This window comes from Triturus cristatus, chromosome 6, assembly GCF_964204655.1.
Source record: "Triturus cristatus chromosome 6, aTriCri1.1, whole genome shotgun sequence".
NCBI lineage: Eukaryota > Metazoa > Chordata > Amphibia > Caudata > Salamandridae > Triturus > Triturus cristatus.
In genome coordinates, this window is record NC_140589.1 from 1,621,428,805 (window position 1) to 1,621,452,247 (window position 23,443).

The window sequence follows — 23,443 nt, forward strand, 5'->3', positions numbered from 1 at the left end:
GCGGCAACTGCAAGATTCTGATTGTTATGAATCAACTACAAAATAAATGTATTTAGAACCTCGTGATTTAAAAAAAAAAAAAAAATCTCACGGTGCCAGCACGGTGAAAAACCTGAAAAAAAAATAATTTATAAATACATAACTTAGCATTTAAAAAACCGTACAAATTCACTGAAAAAACCATAGGTTTCACACACGTTATAGTTACGAATTAGCATTTAAAAAACCTTGCAAATTCACGTAAAAAACCATAGGTTTCGCACATGTTATAGTTAGCTGGACATTTCACTCGTAAAAAACCAATGAAATTCCCCCGTTATCGTTACTGCAGGCAACTATAACTCACGCGACCGCAATCCTCTGCTGATGACGTCAGATATTACATCACTGATGACATATGTGTCTTTATGAAAAATAAATATTTGTAATATGTATAGCTAAAGATTAATGGAAGAAGACATGGGTAAATAAGTGTCTAAATACAGTGATGTAATATCTGACGTCATCAGCAGAGGATTGCGGTCGCGTGAGTTATAGTTGCCTGCAGTAACTATAACGGGGGAATTTCATTGGTTTTTTACGAGTGATATGTCCAGCTAACTATAACATGTGTGAAACCTATGGTTTTTTAAGTGAATTTGCAAGGTTTTTTATATGCTAATTCGTAACTATAACGAGTGTGAAACCTATGGTTTTTTCAGTGAATATATATATATATATATATATATATATATATATATATATTGCACTGCCACATTTCATGTTGTGTTACCTTGTTATTATTATTTTTTGTCCTTTACATTCACTGTACAACAGCCTTATATTCCATGCAAGAATCAATGGATATATAAAGTCTTGAACCTATTTATTTTGTTTGTGTTTGGTGTGTCCCAGATTAATCACTATCATCTAATTATCTTTAAACTTTGAAGTGCCTAAAGTGATCAGCTCTCTTGCAGCAAAATGCAATTGTTACACCGGACAGAACCTATTGTAGCAATCTCAATCTTACCCAGGCTCTGAGGGGTACTGTGTTGCCCCATTATATCGGTTGACTAGGGAGAGTGGTTTATGAACAAGGTTTCTTATGATTTTGCCAATCTGTGACAGAATAAAAGCACTGCCAGAAGACTAAATGTAATTTTATTTTTTCCAGCGTAACGAGATTAATTAGATGAAACATGAAAACATGCTTGTAAACCCCATATCACTGCACCAAGTCACCCAGACTGAATGAAACAAAGGGAAACAAAATATTTGTTGTGACTTTTCTAAGAATCAAAACACAAGTAGAGAAATCTTAGACCACTTTCCTTGCTACTTCCTTCTTTAACATAACTAAATTGCCTTGGTCCTTTTGGAAATAAAACAAAAATAAATGTTTTATGCTAGAGGCACACATGGCTGAACCATGCGTGCCTCTACTACGCAGCTCGAACACCGAATGCGTCTTAACCACACATTCCTTAACCACGCATGCCTTTACCATGCACATTCGTGGTAAAGGCATCATTGGTAAAGGGCTATGCATGGCTAAGGTTGCAACTACTCCCACACCCCTCCCTAATCTACAAACCCCCTACCTGCCCCATAACATACACTACCCTGACTCTCCTCCCACCCTTGGCGTGAACCTAACCCTTAACATACACTACCCCAACCCCCTCCCACCTCTACTGGGTACTACCCCTTAAACTACCTCAACCCCTTCCACTGCCCAAAGGCCTAACGCATAATTTAAAAACTACCCCAAATAACTACTCTCCCCTCCCCTAAGCCCTCAAAACTATTCCCCCGCCTTGAGAACTATTCCGGCACCACCCCCAGCCCTGAAAGCTACCCAGACACCCCAGCCCTGAAAACTAAAGCCCTGAAAAATACCCCAACCCTCCCCAGCCCTGAAAACTATCCTGACCCTCCTCCAGCACTGAAAACTACCCCAGCCCTGAAAACTATCCCCCAGCTCTCAGCACAGCCCATAAACTCCCCCTAGTCCCTCACCGCGTCCTCTGCCTCTCTTGTTGGCGAGGTCTTTCTGCTTCCGTCTCTGCAGCAGCCAGCAGCTAAACCGCGCAGTGCCTTAACCACGCATAAGCGTGGTTACGCTTGCTTTATTGGAACACTCGTGGCTGAGGCCGCTGTGTTCCGACTGTTTACCAAAAATCATGCATTCCCTTTCATTACAATGTCTTTGTATTGCTTTTTAGTTTCTGGCAGTGGAGGGGAGTTTCTATTTTCTTACATTGACATAATTTCCCCTACACTGGTGTTTAGAGCTTTAAACCACAGCTTAATTATATTTAAAGTGAGAGTGGTGTTACATCAATTCACTCTATCATTTTTGGGTGTATGGGAATACAGTGAAAGGTGGGCACATGTGCTTCCAAGGGATGGCAGTCTCTTTGGTTAATACTTCTGTTATTAAACTTTAATTTTCATTTTCAGCAATGTTGCTAAGAAGGCACATATAGCAATACAGAAATTACAAAAAGAAGGAAAGTTAAACATCCATTTACACAATGCCCTGTTGAACAGTCGAACCCTGGATGAAGTAGAATACGTGGTTAGTATATGTCCTGTATAGTATATGTTTTTATATGCCTTGTAAGGCTATCATTTTAGTTTCAATGTCTTTAAGCCCAAAATAATAACCATTTTGTATGATCCTTTATTCAGTATGCTCCATTCAAAACTGGAAGTAAAGGCACAAAAGCACATAGGGCCAGACAGCTTGGATTGGAACCAGCAGCAATTGCACTTATTGAAACCCCGGCGCAGCTGAACCTTTTTTCATTTATAAAGCCCGAAGTTGAAGGTATGGATTATTATGCTTTATAAAGTAACATTTTGAAGGAAAAAAAACGGCTTGCCAATGTAGTCTTGAATACATATGACTTATCACTTGGGGTATTTGCTAATTTATGGTAATCTTTTTTCGTATGATAATATATAGATATACTTGGAAATGATTAAATTATAATAAAAAACAATAACATAATATGTATTCTATAAAGATCATTAGATATGTGTGGCACCAGCATTCAAAGTCTTGTTAGCCAGTGTTATGAAACCTATAAACTCGGAGCTAGTCAACTACATCCTAAGGAAGCATAACGGAATATACTTGATCAAACATTACAATCAGGAAACCGGACATCAGATACACAAGAGATGACCTGAAAGGGAGCATAATGAAATGTGAAAAAGTAGAAGGGAGCAACCTGCTACAAAGGGGAAAAAATTATAAATATGATTGAAATACTTGTTAAGTCAAGAAGTCATTAGAATCCTTCTAAATTGTATGCTCATAATTGGATTCTGTCTCTAACTGTACATGGATTTTCTAAAGTAGATCAATCTGAACCTGGATGTCCATGTTCTCAGAATCACTGTTTTAGCAAGGAGGAGTCTCTGAAAATAGTTTCAAGTTCATGCAGATCCATGTAGAATAATGTTGTGCTACCAACAGAGGTGATTGTATGTATTAGAAAGTATAAGCAAAGCGTAATATTTAGTAAACATCTGACTTGTTAATATTTCAGTCAAAAAAACATAACATATTCACCCATTTTGTTTACTTTCTTCAGCCCAATACATATTCTTATCCTAAAGCTACCAGCAGTGATGCATCTATGCAAGAGTAGAGTATCTTCAAAACCTTTGCAAGAAATCTTTTAATCCATGTCCATAGAATAACTGCAGACATTTTGTAATATGTGGCCGCGTTTTGGCATTGGAATACTTGGTTCTTTAGCTCAAGAATTATTGTCGCCTTCATGTGTATGATGGCCCCCAGAGTTTACTAAGAATCTCACAAATACTGAAACTAAGAAGGCACCAGCCCTTACTCTTGTGCAGATAGAGAGCAGGGATTTAATATTACAATGTGTTTACACTTCTCCAAAATATGTTTTGGAACTGTAAGAAATTGGGTTACTGTTGGTGGGTGATGAAACTCTACTCAAGCGGCCACCACAATCCCTGTCAGGGTGAAGTCACAAGCAAACTCGAAATTAATCTGTACTCAATCCTCTAGTAGCTGGAGACAGCACAGTCAGGCTTAACCTAGAGAAAATGTGTAAAGTATTTGTGCAACCCTTGAAACAGTAATAATGTTAAAAACACGACACAAGAAGGACCCATCACTAAATTAAAAAAATAGACAAAGTAACAAATTCAGGCTGACCACGATAGAACTCAGGCTGGCTACAGGGACCAGGTAGGCCCGCTGCCCAAGGGTACCTCAAAAACTGGTTGCAGACCTTTGCGAGGTCCCATGGCGAGGATGCGTTGTGCAGCCAAGGCAATTCCAGGTCCGAGTCGGGGATGTGTCACACAGCGTTGGATCCAGTGAGCTGCGAGGCTGTGATGCCAGGCCCTACATCATCGTCAAGGAGGCAGTCAATGAGCAGCTTGTGGTGCAAAGCCCTACAGAAGCCCGCATTGAAGATGCATCACACACAGCGGTTCCAATGAGGCTACGGGCTGCAACGGCAATGTGAAGTCCTTGTTGCGTTTTATTGATTTGTATAGCGCACTAACCACCGAGAGGGTATCCAGGTGCTTGGGCAGGTGTGTGGTCCCCAAGGTGCTTTTACTAAGAGCCGGGTCTTCAGCTTCTTGTGGAACTCAAGAAATAGGAGGAGGCTCTGATGCGTTGAGGGAAATCGCTACGTGTCTTGGGTGCGATGTAGGAGTATGAACGACCTCCAATTTTGCTTTTGCAGATGCGGGGAATGTGTGCGAGTGAAAGTGAGGTGGAGCATAGGTGTCTGGTGGGCTGGTGAAAGTGTATGCAGATGTTCAGGTATTCTGGTCCTGTGTTGTGTAGGGCTTTGTATGGGTTTGTGAGAATTTTGAATTGGATGTGCTTGTGAATGGGGAGCCATTGAAGTTTCTTGAGGTACGTGTGATGTGGTTGCGATGTGCGAGGAGGAGCATGAATCCTACAGCAGTGTTCTGGATGGTCTGGAGTCTGCTTAGGATTTGTTTGGAGATTCCGGAGTAGACAGTGTTTCCGTAGTCCAGCCTGCTGGTGATGAGGGCTTGTGTGATGGTCCTTTGTATATTCTGAGGCAATCATTTGAAGTTCTTTCATAGCATGTGGAAACAGGAGGTGCACACTGCGTTGACTTGAGCCGTCATGTTTAGCTTGTCATCTAGGATGATTCCTAGATTTCTTGTGTGGTCTGTGGGTGTTGGTCTTCGCTCTGTCAGCTACCAAGGGGAGTCCCATGGGGAGGTCTTGTTGCCAATGACCAGTACTTCTGTCTTGTCGGAGCTGAGCTGCAGGCAGTTTGTTCAAATCCAGTCTGCTACCATGGTTATGCAGTAGTTGAAGTTGGTCCTGGTGGTGGTTGTCTTGTCCATCAGGAAGAGGATGAGGTGGGTGTCATCGATGTTGGAGATGACAGTTGGATGATGTTGGTGTGAATGGTGTCATATATATGTTGAAAATAATGGGACTGAGGGACGATCCCTATGGGACTCGGCATATCATTCTCTTGGTCTCTGATGAAAAGGGTGACCCTTTGGGTTCTTCTGGTAAGGAAAGAACAGATCCATTTGTGAGCCTTGTAAGCCAGTCATGTGGAGTCTTCTGAGGAGGGTGTTATGGGTGACAGTGCCGAAGGCCTGGGAGTGGTTGAGCAGGATGAGGGCGGCTGTCCATAATGGCTGACATGAGTGCTGTTTCGGTGCTGTGGTTCTTCCTGAATCCTGATTGAGTGTGGTCTAGAAAATGGTGAAGTTTGAGGTGGGTTGTGAGGTGGCCTTCTCAACCACTTTAGCTGGATAGGGGAGCAGGGAGATGGGTCAGAAGGTGCTCAGTTGATTCAGTTTGGCTGTTTCCATTCATCCGGGCACGTGGCGGACATGATGGAGGTGTTGCTGATATGGATCAGGGTGGTGCTGATGTTCCCAGGTTGTAGATGTAGTGGGGGCATGGGTCGGTTGAGGCCCCTAAGTGGATGGTCTGCATGATTGCTGCTGTGTCGTTTCTAGCGAGGGTTGTCCATTCGGTAAGGTGGCCGTATTGGTTGGTGGTGGGTGGGTTAACAACGATTTATCTGGAGTTAGGTTGGTGTGCACAGTTGCTGTAAATGTTTGGATTTTGCTGTGAAAAGTTGGATAGGCTGTTGCAGAGTTGTTGGAAGGCACTGATGTTGTTGACAGTGGCTAAGGGCGAGATGAAATCCTTAACAATCGAGATAATCTCCTGGCAGTTATTGGCACTTCTTTTGATGCTCTCCCTTAGTGCTTTTTTCTTGGTGTCTCTTATGCGCTGGTGATAGCGTCTAAGTCCTGCCTTGTATGTAGTTCTGTCTGTGGTGTCGTGGCTGGCTCTCTATTACCTTTCTAGCTTTTTACTGTTCTTTAGTGTCTCGTAGGTCTTCTGTGTACCAGCTGACCTTCTAGTTTGATCTACTTTGCTTGTTGGCTTTGATGGGTGCGAGGGAGTCCATGTAGTTCTTGATCCTGTTGTTGTTTTTGTTTGCTGAGGGTGCTGAGCCAGTCTGCTTCTGTGATTTTGCCCCAGCTGCGGCTTGGAATGCTGTACCTGGTATGCGTGTTAACTTTAGGTGTGTTGATTTGGAAATGGATGATGGAGTGGTCAGTCCATGGGGGTAGTGTGGTGGAGTTTTATTTGATGATGTCGCTTGTGGTGACGGATCTAGTATGTGTGTTGGTTCTGGAATGAACTGGGTGAGTCCGTTGTTGCTCAAGCTTTTGAGGAGTGCTGTGGAGCAGGGGTTGTTTCGATCTTCCAGGCGTAAGTTGAGGTCATCAAGGAGAATGTAGGCTCTGGAGCCCGTGGTAAGTAGAGCTACGAAGTTGGTGATGAGGTTAGTAAAGGTGGCTTGTGGTCTAGGTGGTCGGTTGGTGAGGGTTTTACAGAGATTTACAGCTTGAAATGAAGGTGTTCCATGAATGGGGTGGCGTTCTTTGTGAATGTTGTGCATTTGATGTATTCCTTGTAGATGATAGCGAGTCCTCCTTTTCGTTTGTGAACACAGTTGTCGAGCGATCTTGTAGCCCACTTGCATTGCTGTTGCGATGTCGGGAGTCGATGTGCGGTCGAGTCAGGTTTCTGTGATGAATAGGATGTCGGGTGCTTCGCTACTCAGCAGGTCCTATATTTTGGTTGTGTGTTTGATGAGGGATCCTGTGTTGAGAAGCATGCATGTGAGTAATGACTTGCATGTTTGCTGTGGCATGTGTTGTAGAGTGGTTGTGCAGGCGTAGTTGGTACTTGTGTGTGGGGTATGTGTTGGGAGGGGATGTTGAGGGTGGTGTTAGTATTTGCGTGGGAAATGTGGGTGGGTGTCTGCTGGAGAACCGGCAGTGGATACAGATGAAAGCTCCTACCATGGTGTGAGGTGCAGCATGACAGCAACTGTGGAACAGCATCCGGGGTCTAGTGTCATAAGAAGTGCTGCAAAGTATCGCGGGGTGGTGATCGGACCTAAGTTCCTTGCGCTGGGTGCGTACTAAGCACAGAAAGGTGAAGATTTGCTTGCCTTTAGTGTTCCAGCGGAGCACCTGCTGCACATCTGTGTTGCAGCTGCCATTAAGTAGGTCCTGGAAGGCTTAGGGGAAGGTGTGTAGGGTTCCGTGATGTCCTTTCTTGTGCTAATGGGTGATAGGAAATTAAGTCCTCTTACTTGGCTGCTTCTTTTATGTTTAAAACGTTTTTATTGAAACAAAACAAACCATGGGGGAGGGGGATAGGAGGTTAGGGTACATATAATACAGTAAAAGAAAAAGGTGCAACTCAAGAGGGTTGGCGAAGGATAGCTCGGTGGTCCAGAGGAAAAGCACAGTAAATGAAAGGCAAGCAATGCAATCTGTGGGATCCCTGCGTGCATATCCAACACCCCAAATCTGAGCAATGAAAGCCAGCAGCAACTCAACAAAGCACAATCCACCCCCCCCCATCCCTCATCCCCCCAGTAAAGAAAGGAGGGGAAAAAAAACCAATACCCCAACCCCCCCGTCCTATGGTCCCGCGCCAGATTTATCCGCCCCAAAAAGCCCCGCACCCCCCCCCCCCCTGAGGACCCCGTCTCACATGTGATCTAGTCCGCCGGGATCACCGGCGGCGTCAGCCTAAGAAGCCTAAGATACCTCGGACAGGTGAGCTCCCGGAATTCGGTGGACAGCAGCGCTAGAAAGGGTTGCCACAGCTCTTCATATTGGTCTATCTCCCCCGCCACCGTAAGCGACAACTTCTCCATTCCCAGCACATGCCAGAGCCTATGCAACCAACCCGTAATGGAGGGGACAGTGGTGGTGCGCCAGTGGATAAGGATGTTCTGGACCGCAGACCCCAGCGCAATCGCGCTCTGCCTACCCCTGCGGGACTTCAGTGGGTACATTAGGTCATTGGGGAGGCCCAGCAGGACATACGCCGGGAAGCGCGGCAGCTCTATCCCAAAGTGCTTATCCACCTCGTCCAAAACTTCCTTCCAGTAAGCGGTCAGCACGGGGCAATCCCAAAGAATGTGTGAGAGGGTACCCTCCTGCCCGCAGCCCCGCCAGCACCCCTTGTCAGTGTGTTTATGCATTTCATACAGTCTCTCCGGGGTGTAGTACCAATAAGTGGACACCTTAGTAAAGGTCTCCGTAAGGCCCGTATGATATGCAGAGTGCCGCGCCCGATACGCAATTTTGTCCCATTCCTTGTGGCTGAGCGTCCTACCCAGTTCTCTGTGCCAGCGCTCCCTCCCCGGGTTATAATAGTGAAACGGCGGGGGTTGTAGGTACTTGTACAGATCGGTAATTAGCTTAGCGTCGGAAGTCCGGGTAGCCAGCCACCTCTCATACGGTGTAATTTGACGAGCAGCGGTGTCACGCACCTGGGGCTGGAGGGCCCAATGCCGAACCTGCATGTAGCGCAATCTGTCCAGCTCCGTCAGGCCGAATTCCTGGCGAAGTTGCTGAAAAGGAATCACGCCCTCCGGCCCATAGATCTGGAAGAGCACCCTGCAGCCCGCATGCACCCAATGGGAAAAAGCTCCCGGCTCCATCCCTGGGGAGAAGTCCGGGTTACCCACTATGGGTGTGAACGGCGAAGGGAAGGTGGTGAGGCCCCGAGCCTCACAGACTGCATCCCACACCCTCAGGGGGACCCGCGTTACAAAAGAGGCGTAAAGGTTAGGGGGGCGATGCGCGCGGCGCAAGAATGGAACCTCTTGTAAGGTGCGGCCCGCCACTGCCTGGTCTTGAAAGAGCCAGTGTTTGTCGGACTCCCACCTGCTCCACTCCACCAGATATCGCAGCTGTGCCGCCTGAAAGTACTTACGGAGGTCCGGAATACCGAGACCCCCCGCCTCCGGAGCAAGCGTGGAGAGGACCCTCTTCATCCGTGGCTTGCGGCCCTGCCAGACAAAGCGGGAGATGTCAGCCTGCATTTGTCGTATCCAGCCCACCGGGGGCTGGAGAGGTAGGGCCCGAAAAAGATACAGTATCTGGGGCAACACCGTCATCTTAACCGCCGCGATGCGCCCCAGCCAGGACAGTAGGCCCTTGCTCCAGCGGCCAAGCTCCTCCTTGATCTTCCTGCTGAGGGAGGTATAATTGGCCGTAACCATCTCCGGCAATGTGGGCGCCAGCAGAATCCCCAGGTATGGCACCGTGGACGAGGACCACTGCATGGGGAAGAGTCGCTGAAGGTCCCTCCTGGTATCCGCAGCCAGGGACACGTCTAACGCCACCGACTTGCTCATATTCATTTTGAAGCCGGCCACACGTGCAAAGGCGTCCAGTTCCTGGAGGCAAGCAGGCAGTGACCTCCTAGGGTCGTCCAAGGTCAACAGGACATCGTCCGCATAGAGACTAACCGTGTGGACATACTGGCCCATCCGGACCCCAATAGCATCCGGGTTGTTGCAAATCCTCTGAGCAAACGGCTCCATGTAGAGGGCAAACAAAAGCGGCGAGAGGGGGCAGCCCTGCCTCGTGCCGCGTTCGATAGCAAATCCACCGGAGCTACACCCGTTGACCCGCACCGACGCTGAAGGATGCTTGTAACAGTTGAATACCATGGTGCGGAACTTATCACCGATTCCCAATTTCTTGAGAACCAGCTCGAGATACGGCCAGTGAACTCTGTCGAAGGCCTTCTCCGCATCAACGGACAGCAACATCCGCTCCCCCGGGATCCGCGAGGCCTTCTCCAGAACATGCGTCACCCGCTTGGTATTGTCAACCGTCTGTCTGCCGGGTACAAAGCCAGCCTGGTCCGCCTCCACCAATCCGGGGAGGCGTGGACCCAGCCTGGACGCTAGAATCCCCGTATACAACTTGAGGTCGACATTTAAAAGCGAGATGGGTCGATACGAACCGCAGAAGGCCCGGTCCTTCCCAGGTTTCGGGATTACCGAGACCGTCGCCCTCAGGAGATCCGGTGGGATGGCTCCCGGTTCGGAGAAGGAATTAAATAGCCTAGTAAGGACAGGGGCCACAGCCGTGCAAAAAGTCTTGTAAAACAGAGACGTGTACCCGTCCGGGCCCGGGGCCTTACCATGTTTCAGCCGCGCGATAGCGGAAATCACTTCCTCAACATGGATATCCCGCTCCAGGTGGTCCGCCTGAGCAGGATCCAGCACCGGAAGGGTCACTGACTCCAAATAGCCTTCGGCATCCCGCGGCGAGGAGGGCTCCTCAGCATACAGCGCCTCGTAGAAGCCGCGGAAAGATTCCGCTACCTCTGCGTCCCCGGAGACGACCACCCCGTCCGTACCCACCAGTTCCCTCACGACGCTACGCTGCTGCGTGACCCGGAGCCGGTGTGCTAGGAGCTTACCACATTTGTCCCCCCCAGTGTAGAAGGCATGCTTCAAGCGCAAGGCGGCATACTCCGCCCTATCAAGATCCAGTGCCGACAGGAGCTTCCTCGCAGCCTTCAACTGCCGCCACACCCTTGGCGCCCCCGTGCGGCGGTGGACCTGCTCAAGCTCCCGGACCTGAACGGTCAGCTCGTCCCTTTTCCGTTGCCGCTCCCTATTTTCGGCTGAGGAGATTGAAATAAATTCCCCCCGGAGGACTGCCTTCAATGCCGCCCACTGTGTCGCTTGTGAAGTGTCGGTGTTGCTATTGTGAGTTAGGTAATCCTGTATGACCTCCCCAATGCGCTTCACTACAGACTTTTTGTGTAAAAGGGTATCCCGAAGGCGCCACACCCCCCTAGAGGGGGAGGCCGCCGGCCACTTGAAAACGCCGGCGACTGGTGAATGGTCAGACAGGGTCAGGACCCCAATGTCCGCCGCCGTGGCGGCAGCGCGCATCGGTCCACTCACCAGAAGATAGTCCAGCCGTGAGTAGGTTCGATGTGCGTGTGAAAAGTAAGAGTAGTCCCTATCAGTGGGGTGCATGGAGCGCCAAAGGTCGTGTAAGTCCATTTCCGCAATCCGGGCCTTCACAGCCTGGGACAGTTCCCCCGTCTGCGGGGAGCGCTGCGCCGATCTGTCCATCACAGAATCGAAGACAATATTAAGGTCTCCCCCCAAAATGACGTGGCGGTCGGGAGAAGCAGTGACATCCACTAACACGGAGTCCAGGAAACGCTCTTGGTGGTCATTTGGGCTATAAACGGAACCGACTGTAAACGCTATGCCTCCTAAGCGCATGCGATACGCAAGAAGCCTCCCCTTTTGTTCAGCACACTTATACAAAACCTCCCCCCTAAAGGAGCTCGCTAGAAGAATGGCTACCCCCGCCGTCTTGTTCGCTGCCGAGGAGAAGAACTGGGTAGGGAACTTAGCAGAGCGCAGCGTATGGCAATCCCGGGACAATAAGTGGGTCTCCTGCAAGAGGCAAATGTCCGCCTGCGTCCCCTCCAGCAAAGATAAGATCGCTCTGCGCTTCACAGGGTTATTCAGACCCTGAACATTAAGGGTCACTACCTTTAGGGCCGACATTCCTCCCGGGGATCAGGAACGCCGTGCAATGGGCAGGGGATCAGCGGGTGGGGCGCGCGGGGCAATCGCGCGGGACAAGCCAAAACAGACCAAGCGTGGGCACGGACGACATCGGACGGAACCTCCCTAACCCCAGAACAACCCCTACACCCACCCAAAACACAACCCTGGCAACTAGCCAAATGCAAACCTAAACACCCCATTGTCCCAGTCAAGCCCCAAAACGGGCAAGTCCGTAGAAAAAAAACGAAGTGGACGTCCAGCCACTCACCTCCATCCGCTCCCCCCCGACCCCCCCGCCCCATACCCAGCATTTAAAGAAGCTAGAGGCATCTCCCCCCGGAGTGAGTGTTAGGCCGTCAAGGCCACGCCGGTGGAGCCGGCCGAGTCCCTGGCCGCCGCCCTCAATGCGTCGGCCATGTCCGCCCTGATGGTAGGGGAATCAGGATGCCCTGCGCTGGCCGCCGATCGTCGCCTCGCCGACCTCCGCCGGCTCCGTCTCTCCGAGGGCCTCCACGACGGTGTAGCCCCTTCCTCCTCCGCCGCCGTAAGCCCCAGGACCCCACAAATGTCCTGCAAGGAGCGTAGCTGATGTAGCACCCCATTCCACCGGAAGATCATGCGGAAGGGATGTCCTCAAGAGTACGGCGTCTCGCGTTCGCGCAAAAAGTCAGTGGCAATCCTGAAGGACCTGCGTTTCTGCAGCGTGATGGCGGAGAGGTCCTGATAAAGCGCCACAGGCCGCTCCCGGAAAGTCAGGGGCTGTTTCCTGCGGGCCTCAGTCATGATGCGTTCCTTCAGCGGGAAGTCGGGCAGGAAAGCCAAAATATCCGGTGGAGGTGCCGATGACTGGCGCTGCCGGCCAACCCTATGTGCCCTATCAATGCGAATAGGGAAGTCCGCAGCTTCCCCCAGGATCTCTCGAAACAGGTCCTGCAGGTAGCCCCCCAGATCGGACCCCTCGTCTGCGGACGGCACACCACACACTCGAATGTTGTTCCTCCGTGACCTGTTCTCAAGGTCCTCAGAGTGGGCCTGGAGCTCAACACACTGCTCCCGGAGGCGGAGAACGTCCTGTTGAAGATGGACTATCTCCTCATCCCGGCGTTGGGCCTCCGTCTCCACCGTTTCAACGCGCTCGCCAAGGCCCTCCACTTCCCTACGCACTTCCCGGACCTCGCTGGCCACTTCCCGCTTCAGTGTCTGGAAGTCCTCTTTGAGGGAGCTAAACAGTTCTTCCATAAAGGACCTCGTGACCGGTGGCTCCCCCCCAGTCACATCCGCCGAGGCCCGGGAAGACCCCGGCGAGGGCTGTGTTCTGTCCCGCAGTTGCTGGGCCCTGCCAAGCATGTCCGGCAGGGTGCGGTCCCCCTTCTTCGAGCCGCCTCTTCCAGTCATCGCAAACACTGCGGTCGACGGGTGGGCACAGGTCCAGCCGCCCCAGGGATGCCCAGCCGCTGGCAAGCGCCCGACGTGGGGGTCCCCCCGCAAGCAGAATCGCTGCGTCACAGGCGACAAGATGGCGGTTCAGTCCGGTCACCGCCAGCCGCGGGTGCCCATCCGAGACAGCAATGGAAGCTACAGTGGGGGGCTCCTCATCAGCACGTCCCTCAGAGAGTCAGCCCGGCAGCAGTGACGGTCACATACATCCACCAGCAAGGGCTCCGGTGAAGGCCAACACCACTGATCCCTCGGGGACAAAATGGCGGCAGGGCGGGGCAGGGCAGAACGACCAGGCCCGGCGACACCACAGGGGCCCCCTAAACGCACAGCAATCAGATAAGTTCCACCGCCGGTTTCAGTCTGTCACACGCAAGGGCCCAGATGGTCCGACCCCAACAGAGAGTCCGCCGTACTTCGGCCAAGGGACAGGGGCCCACACAGTGCGAAGTGTCGCCGACACAAGTCTGAGTGCCAAAGCACCCGTCCTAAGTCTTCCGCACCGCCGGTTCCCAGCCCGCAGAGCTCCTTCACCCTCCGTCGAGCGACGGGTCAGACTTCCTCCAGATCGCAGCTTTCAGCACCAGGCCCAGCCGAGGCGCCCGGACAGCACTCCGATGTGCTCCGCCTCCCAGGCCCTCCGTCGCTCCTCGAACTCGATCGGACTTTTGGGGGACTTCCCTCGAGGCGATCCGAACCAAAGCGACAACAACGTGCGCGCCAGGTGCTCCGCCGCACTCCTCTCACACGCTGAGCCTCAGCGGGGGGAGAAAAGCGTAAGAAAAGGGCTCAAGCTTGGCCGGGCCGGAGGAGCTACGGGAGGAAGCGTCCGCTCACCCCGCCATCTTGGCCACGCCCCGGCTGCTTCTTTTAAAGACTATTTTGGCGGGAAAACCCGTGCTGTCACTTCCTGTCCAGATGCATGATGGAAAATTGTGTGGTGTCTCTTCCTGTGTAGGTAGATGATGGGGGATGCAACGATGTCACTTCCTGTGCTTATGGTTGATGGGAAATTAAGCCCTTTTGCTTGGCTTCTTGTTTTAAAGGTGGTTTTGGCAGGAAACCCAGTAATGTCACTTCCTGGCCAGACAAGTGATGGGAAATTCAGTGATGTCACTTACTGTGTAGGCGGATGATGGGCGATCCAGTGCTCTCATTTCCTGTGCTGATGGGTGATGGCGAAAAAAGGCAGCAGGTCAGCACACCAGGGCAGCAGTCCAGCAGAGTAGCAGTCCTTACAGTAGCACAGCAGTCCTTCGTCATGGCAGAGTCTCCCACAGGTCCAGAAGTGTACTAAAGAATTGATATCCGAGGTCCCAATATTTATACCTGATGCCTCGTTTGAAGTGGGAGAACCTTCTAGAGGTTTCCCTTTGAAGCACACAGGTTCCCTGCCTCCCCTGCCAACGAAATTAGAGAAGTACAGATCATTTTGCATGTCTAATGCAGTAAAAAGAAGTCATGGTGGTTTTTAAAATTGCAGTTACCCCTGAAGAAGGGCTATTGAGCCTGAAATGCATTGGGGTGTTGTGGCGAAGACGGCCTGGGATGAACAATGCATTTCCGCACGTGCTTTAGAAAAAGGCCTGGATGGGCATATCTATAGCATTAGAAGCACTGGAAAAGCTCGAAACCTTACATGTGGATTGGGAAAAATGAAATGATATTGGATGAAATTACAATTAAATGGTTAAATATGGACTACACTTTTGAAATGGAGTATTTGTGTGCACTCATGGACATCGCTCTGAAACTGTGGCATAACGCCGCTCCACATCTGATGAACTTTCAAAAAGTGGCATTTTCAAAATTGTAATTTTAAATCCGACTTTATCATAAAAGAGGATTTCTCATTACAATTCCAAAGGCACCAAACATGAATTGTTTATCTGTCACATTTAAAAAGTTAACTTTATTAAATGTGAAAAAGGTCACCCCACAGTTATCCTATTGGAGAGGTAGACCTTGCAATAGTTTTAGATTTGCATTATTCAGATTCTTACCTTTTTGCAATATAATACTAGCCTCTTTTTGGTGACTTTAATTTATCACTTTAATTCTTCATCTCTGCACCCATTCTGTGGCCAGGTGGTTGTGCTTCATGTTTTGAGTGCTTCCATTCAAACCGTACTGTGCACTGCTGTAGATTTTGTCTATGGAAACATTGTATTTACACTAAATGTGATTGCAAGTGTATCTGCATTTGGATGCCTAGTTCTGCCTGTTGAAGAGATGATGCATCTATAAATTAAACATGCAGTGGCTCTCAGAATCATATTGTTTTGCTCTTTAGCAAGAAAGACACCTGATGCCAGCTGAGTGGATCATAATCATTGAGGTTGTTTTTGCTGGGGGGAGGATGTCCACTCCTGGGCCAAAATGAGTGTGTTGTCTTACAGACCTATCGCATTGGGACTCTACGTAAGCTCATTGATTATTACAGCCTTGGAGCATATGATAAAATGCTAACCATTGTTCTATAAATGAGTGCCATCTTTTTGGTCAATAGGCATCCCAGTTCCAGGGATATCAGTCAACTATTTCCACTTACTAAGGATGTTCGGGTGACAGTAGATTACAAGGGAGTGAAAAGAGCCCTGGGTATCAAAATGTATGCACAATCAACACCGGTCATCTTGTTCTTTATGTGACTATGGCATGCTCACCACTAACAACTTCTGCTGTACCCATCTGGAAGACTTTGGACCTCGTCATCTTTTGGACACTGCTTAAGGTTTTGCAAATTCAAATGGGAATTTGCAGCATAAGTTTAGCTTTATCATTTTATTTCCTGCATCATCATTCAAACTTCGTCATGACTGGAAGTTCGGATGTTGCTCAATGGCTGGCATGCTTTGGTATAGCATTAAGACTCATATTAGCTTCCGTGCGTTTCATTCTGTAGGTGGGACAAAAAGTGGCCAAACTGCAGCATTAGGCGGAAGACACACAGTTATACCTGCAGGTATTGTAGATCCTTGTGTCCTGAAGTACTGCTTTCAGGAGACCAGAGACTGTTGTGACAGTTGATTTTTTTTTTTTTATCCATTTTCTCAATATAAACATGTTACACATGCATGACTTATTTTTCTTGGATCATACATATATAGCACTATATTTATCCACCTTGCAGTCAAACCTGTAATAGAGGAGGCAAACATTACTTCATATAAAACATTGATGATTTGATAGTCCTACAATGTTGATTTCCTAACACAATACTGAAAACCATAATAAATGACACTTAATATTTGATGAAAGAAGAAGAACCTATATGAAGTACAGGAATGGGGGAATATCGGGCTACTAGTTTGTCCACAGCATTCTGTGTCCGGTAAAATTTAATGGTGCATTTGATATCCCCAAAGACGAGTCTGTCGTCGTTGTGCGTAAGGTTTTGCAGCATTGCCTCCTAGCTGGTTATTTATGTGCCTATACTTTGCTGTCTGTGGTGCATACAGATAACTTGGCTCACGACTTCTGTCCACTTAAGGAGTTACCACTTTATTTGAGTTGGTGAGGCAGTTTATTTCCAGCATTAGGTTAGCAGTGGGCTCAGTAGACAGTTATCAGGTTATTTTCTATTGTTTTGTTAACCACGTTCTCATTTGTTTGTATGACATGTTCTGATGTGAGGTCATTTTAGTGCATGCCCAAAATATATGTACTAAATTGGCAATATTTGCAAAACACCTTGTGTATTAATCGTAGATCATTTGATATATACATTTTGTGTAACCAATTTAGGGTTGGGGTACTTACAATGGAGTATGTTGTGTTGCATGAACTTGGATTTAGCGTTTCTGGATACTATTTTTGGGAATTGTTTTCACTCATGTTCTGCATCTGTCGCCAATCCCTCCCTTAAAGTTTGTATATTGGGTATGGCCTTCTTTTGATTATGGGGTATCTACACTTAATTACCCAGATCAGTGTGTTAAATTGAATGAATTGGCCAGTCGGAATGGGATATTCTTGTTGCTTAGATTGAAACGCATGACAATTCACTCCGTTGTACCGGTTACCTATATCTGTTGATGCAGGCACCTCGATCCTATCCCAGCTAATACACATACACTACAAATGGGAATACCATACCATACCATACCATATCGCACAACACCAGTAACGGTCTAGACATGCGCATTTGCAGCATATGCTGTTTTCCTGCTCTGCAGGATGCACCACAGGGGCAGAAACAGGGCATAGGCTAGTATCTTTTTTGTCTTCTGTAACATCCTATGCCAACAGCGGTTTGTCGCCTTCAAAGCATAATGCTTTCTTGTTTGACGCGCAAAGACCCTGGTTAACAGTGTTTTTTCCTCCCAGTACCTCTTACAGATGTAATGCTTCTGGGGACAGCAGATCTGCAGACCACTGTGCTATTCACTGCAGTTCTCCATCTGGAGAGTAGTACTCTATATTTGGGGGCCACTAAACTTCCCTCTGTGAGAGATCCAGTCAGTTTGGCTAGGACTGTTGTGTGTCGTTATTTCCCCATATTACACAATTCAGGGTTTCATCTGTTTTGGCAAAAACCCTTTGTGGTTACATTGGTATTGTTGCAAACAAAACAAAAATGCGGGGCATCATTACAAATGTAATAATGGCTCTCCTAGTACTAGCAACAGTTCTAGCTAGGTTTCCATATATCTAGTCAGGATTTTGTTAGTACACTCTAATACCCAAGTATTTAATGTGGAATGTTCTCAACTTTCCTTTTAAATGGGGAGTTGGAGAATGACTGATTCAGGTACTAATTTAAGGTAGAAAAGGCAAGACCACTTCTTATTCACATGAAATCTCTGCACCGCGGTGAATGTTTCCAGAGCTCTCAGTACACTATCAAGGCTATATTCTATGTCTTAGAGTAATATGTCATAAGCATATAGGGAGATAGTGTGGCTTCCGCCCTTTGTAGATTCCTTGTTCTGCACCTGTATTTCTAAATTTCTCAACCAGGAGTTTCATCTCGAGGGCAAACAAGATTGGGGACAATAGACCCCCCTGTTGTGTGCCCCTTAGTAGTTGTATTGGCTCAGAGACTACCCTCGCAGTTTTTACTCTGGCCATAGAGTTGGTGTTTAAGGGTCTGATTGAGTTATTAATCTCCAGACCAAGTCCGATCTGTTTCCAGATCATAATTCAAAAGCGTTCTCCATCTGCGCAGCTGCAACTGCAGGTATACGCTCCCTCAGTGGTGCTTCTGCTCATTACATGGACAAAACATCTTATGCTGCTGTGGTCTTTGTAGAGTTAACCACGATTGGCCTGGCTGCATTAGATTGTTTATTAGGGGTATAATTCTGTTTGCTAATACATTGCCAAGAAGCTTGCCATCTGTATTCATTATAGAGAGGGGGTGAGTTGATGATTCAACTAACAGGTTTTGGTGGGTTTCTGGTAATGGAGCCAGAATTGCTTACCTACAGGTCTGTGGCAGTGTCCCAATCCTCTGTGCATCTTGCTATACGTGAAGCCGTATGCCACAGTATGTTTTAAAAAATGGGGGTTGGAATCCGTCGTGACCTAGTGATTTTCGTGCCATTTGTTCTTTTCTTCCTATTTTGATCTCCTCTGCTCTGAGATTCATCTAGCTCTGTAGTGTGTGCTAGTGATAATTTCCCCAAGTTTACCTGTCTTAAGTGCATATTCATAATGTCATCGTGAGATTCTTGCAGTGTAGTGTATTTTTTGTATGTACAGGATAAAGTCCCCCCTGTCATATATTCTAAGGATATTACATGTCACTGAGGAGTTCAATGACCATATTAAGGAATGCGCCTAAGGGCTGAGTTTCTTTATAAGGTTATGGAACTCTGCTGTGACTTGCAGTATCCTTATCATGTATTCAGGAGGTACTTTATTCCCTGAAATACATGGCACTCCATCACCTTGCCGCAAAACACTTAAATCATGTTGGCAAACATGAAGAATAGAAATAGAATCTCTAGGCAAAATTAAACACATGAAAAAGCTGTTAGATATTTATTGCAAAAAGATATTACAATCAGTTTAGTACAAGATAGTTTTTTTTAAAGATACAGGAGCTCGGAATGTGTAGACGCATGCAGACAGATTCCAACTCTGCAATATCTACATAAGGAGTGCAAAAAATAAACAAGTTGGCATAAATATCTCCTTTCTGTTTGTCACTGTAGAGCTAGAAAATCAGAGCAGAAAAAAAGAATAGCCACATTTCGATTGCCTTCTTTAAGCATCTATTTTGATTGTGCTCCATGACCTGCCCTGCCTTTCCCCTTGGCTGCTGGCTTTGTGGGCAGGCACTGTGAAGTCTGAACTCGACTGTAATAAGTTGATATAGTTGAGCTACAATGTCATTGCTTCATTAAAGCGGACTCGGTGCGTCACAGATTGCCTATTATAAACACATTGGAGTCTGATATGTTTCAGAAGGATTGCAGAACCCCTTATATTATAATATACCTGCACATTTTTATTTCCCCCTATTTGTGTGTTGGCCGTTTCACCTTCCATAGCCCTCAGAGCTGAAATGGGTTTGTTTGCGATTACAATTTTGTTTTGTAAGTCTTTTTATTGACAAAAAGGGAACATACAAAGACATTAGAGCTCTACATACCATAAAAGCATCTTGATACAGTAGTGGACGACTGGACTCTTGTCCCCTCACAACAGCAGCTTGCTCTCTCTCTCTCTCCGGGAAACACTTAGCATGTTGTAGCGCAGCAGCCCCTCACCCCATCTTCAGTATGACCAGATATTGTCCCATTTTTTTAGCACATCCTCTCCCCTCATATTTGTTTTTTTCCTGCCAACACGCACCTATCTAAATCCCTCTTCCACTAACAATTCAGGAGCCTTTGGTTCCCCCATTGTCGGTGATATTTCGTCTCGCCACAGTCTGACTGCCATTTCATTTGTGATCAGTCAGGCTGACATTCTGCCGGTGTTATCTGTCTCGCCATGTTGCCTAGCTTGCCTACTTCTTCGAATCATGGATGTAGTCGAGTAGCCATTTCTTGGTAGGTCACCCTAGAGGATTGCAAATGCACCTCCATTTCTTATTAACTGACGCAATTTCCATGTTGCATTTATTCACATGCCTCTTAGAAAAGTCAGTATGGAGTCCTAGAATTCCACTACATTCTTGCTAGCAGTACCATCCTTCTCTTTAAAGTACCGATCTGTGTAAGGCTTACCTGCCGCCCCCCGAGTTGATTATAATGGAGGCACTGTGGTTGTAGTCTCCAGGAGAAGTAGTTGTCAAGTGTCTTATTGCCCGCTGCTTGTACCCTGGCTATCACAAGTTTAGTATAGATTCTCTCAGAACTGTGTTTTGTCCTAAGCAGATGTGTTTATTGAGTTGGTGGGGCTGCCCAGCCCTCCCAAATTAATAAACCAATTTCTATCAGTAGGACACATAGAGCTGCAGTTGCTAGGGGCCTGACGCCATCCTTGACAGTTAAGATTAACACTTAAAAAGGCTGAGTTTTTCCCATTTCTTTCCTGTTCATATTCAGACATATTCATCAATCTTTAATTTCCTGACTTGACAACACACGGTATTTCCACTATATTAGTAAGAAGGCTGCGCTATGGAAAACAACTTGTTCTCTCAGGCTTGCACCTCTAGAGGGGAGGATTCTGTAGCAGTTTACTGTGCAGCTGTGTCCCCAGCAGACATATTTAATTTTGCATCTTTTTCTTGATGTTGCATACGCTGCAAAGGATGATTTTGGTGTGATGTCAGTGATGGACTAATTTTCTCTTCCAACATGCTCCCAAGAGATCATTGAGCAGAAGAACACAGTTCAGAGTGCGAAGAAGGGCAACATTGCTTGACTGCATCTCCCTGAACTGAAACTACTCTGAGAACCATATCTTTGACACAACTTGAATTTGACGATTACATCATGATTCCCCCTCGTCTCCGCAGTCTTTTTTTAAATTATTGGAATGGCAGACTCCATGGCTCCTCAACTTCAACAGTATTGCACCTCTTGTTTCTGCCATTTGACAGCCCTTTACATTTTCCTTATTTACAAAACAGTAATGTCTCTTTTTCATTACTTGTACATGTAATTTATTTCTGTAACAGTGCATCTCTGTTCTCTATTTCAGCCGTCTTCTCTCCATATTTAGTAATATTGGTATCGGAAGTTCGGTCCTTAATGTCCGGAATGTCACCCCTTAGCAAGATATTACTTAAAATGAAATGAATCCCTCTTTTTTTAAATAGGCGTTATGACATTTCTTCTAGTGAGTCTTCTCCGGAATAACAAACTTTGACATCCCTTCACCAGAAATCAGTAGGGAAGAAAGGGGTCCATACCACTGCATGACGGAACAAAGTAAGGCAAAGGGGCGGTTTGCACCAGAAGAGCAGTCTAAGTAAAGGAGTTGCACCTCTGGATGCATTTTAAGGTTTAATGACTTGTATTTTTCCTTTTATGATCATGTTAAGCATTCTACAGCCAGTATGATCAGCCTTTAATAGTGAATTATAACATTTTGTCATTTTTTGTCTGATTATAGGATTGGCTTCCTTGCTTGAAGTGCAAACAGGAGTGCAGCATATTTTAGCAGACATGGTTGCTAAAGATAAAGATTCTTTGGAACGCATCAGAAAATTGTAAGTATTGTTCCCCAAAGGTTCTATTCTGCCGCTGGTACCTTAGCCTCCTTTCTAGGAAAAAACACATTTCTGTTGGCTCTCGCCTGTGCTTTCTGCAAACAGTGTTCACTGATTTTATTCTTAGCAAACAGTGCCCATTTGTCTTGAACAATTGGAATCCTGATAATGTTCCCCTACCCTGCTTCGTCTTTCTGCTTGGTAACCTGTCACCCATGTTATGTCTGATCCAGAGGCATCTTTAGCTGTCTCACCAAACTCACGTTTTCCACATAACTCTTAATAAAATTCCATACATCTGTATATGCTTACGTTGGATTTTGCTAAGTTCCCTTCATGCATTGTCCTGTTGAAATGTCAATCACATCTTGCTTCCGCTGACACAACATATAGCATGCAGGCTGTGGATCAGCCCACCTCAACTACTCTTCATTGTGAGTGATGGCATTTAGCTTGTGTACATCTGTCTAAAATTTAGTCCCCTACAGTGAGAGGGCTGGTAGGCTGGTCTCTGCTTTTTTGCGTTATTTTTTAAACGTATTTTTGCAATTTTGTACTTTTTTCCTTTGGTAACAATTGGACAAAACATTTTTACGTTTTATTCCTTCTGCACTTTTGATACCTATGGCCTATGTTTGTAAAACATAAATTAAAAGTATGCAGGCTTTTCAAGGCCCACTCTAGAGGTTTTCCCAATGCTTTGTAATACAGGAGACAGCATATATATTGAAGTGAAGGCATCCTTAATGTGACTCTTAATATGACATTCTTTGGGCTATACTATTGTCAGCACCAGTCCTTTATCTCTTCTATTTCTCTGGGTCCTGGGGTCGAGCATGTGTACTGGGCAGTGTCTGTGCTTCTTTTCTTTTAGGGCTCTCGGATGCTACATGAGATATGTAATTTCAATAAAAACTCAATATCTAGTGTAAAATCTATCTTTGGAAAGAAATAGGTCTTTGTTTATTGGAACGAAAGATACAGCAATTAAAATGATCATGCACATAAAGCCACAAGGTACTATCCCCTCTCCGGGTCAATGCACACACCAACCACTTTTATAGCACTTACGCAGTAAGGCACTGCATTGACGTAATATGTGACCCCATGGCAAAAGGCCATCTATGAAAAATAGTTTGCGTACTCTACTCAAACTTTGAGAACTTTCACTTTTTGCATAGTCTTTGTTTACAGACTGCAGTCTTTGTGTCAGTTGTGCCAGACATACTATAACAGCGTATCTAGTTTGCTATTTGCCCTTTGGCCTACTTTTTCACTGATATCTATGATGAAATTCAGGAATCCATGTCAATCAGTACATATCTTCTCATTGTCCAGTGGTATTTATTTGATGGAACGACCATTTTGAGAGTGACCAGGCCTCCCATCAATCCTGTAAGACTGCTTACCCAAGTTAACCCTACAGGAGTACCAAACTACAGGAACTAACATCTTGGACTAAACCGTA

The 23,443-nt window shown here is 46.9% G+C and overlaps 1 protein-coding gene across 1 annotated transcript in view; it reads left to right on the top strand.

Annotated features, from left to right (window-relative positions):
• The window catches only part of SRBD1 (S1 RNA binding domain 1), a 721,551-nt gene that overhangs the window by 219,175 nt on the left and 478,933 nt on the right, over positions 1–23,443 (top strand). Inside the window, exons 7-9 of the mRNA XM_085612769.1 lie at positions 2,446–2,563; positions 2,677–2,815; positions 21,879–21,975. Of these exons, the coding sequence (XP_085468895.1) occupies positions 2,446–2,563; positions 2,677–2,815; positions 21,879–21,975 (354 nt within the window). The remainder of the gene's footprint in view (positions 1–2,445; positions 2,564–2,676; positions 2,816–21,878; positions 21,976–23,443) is intronic.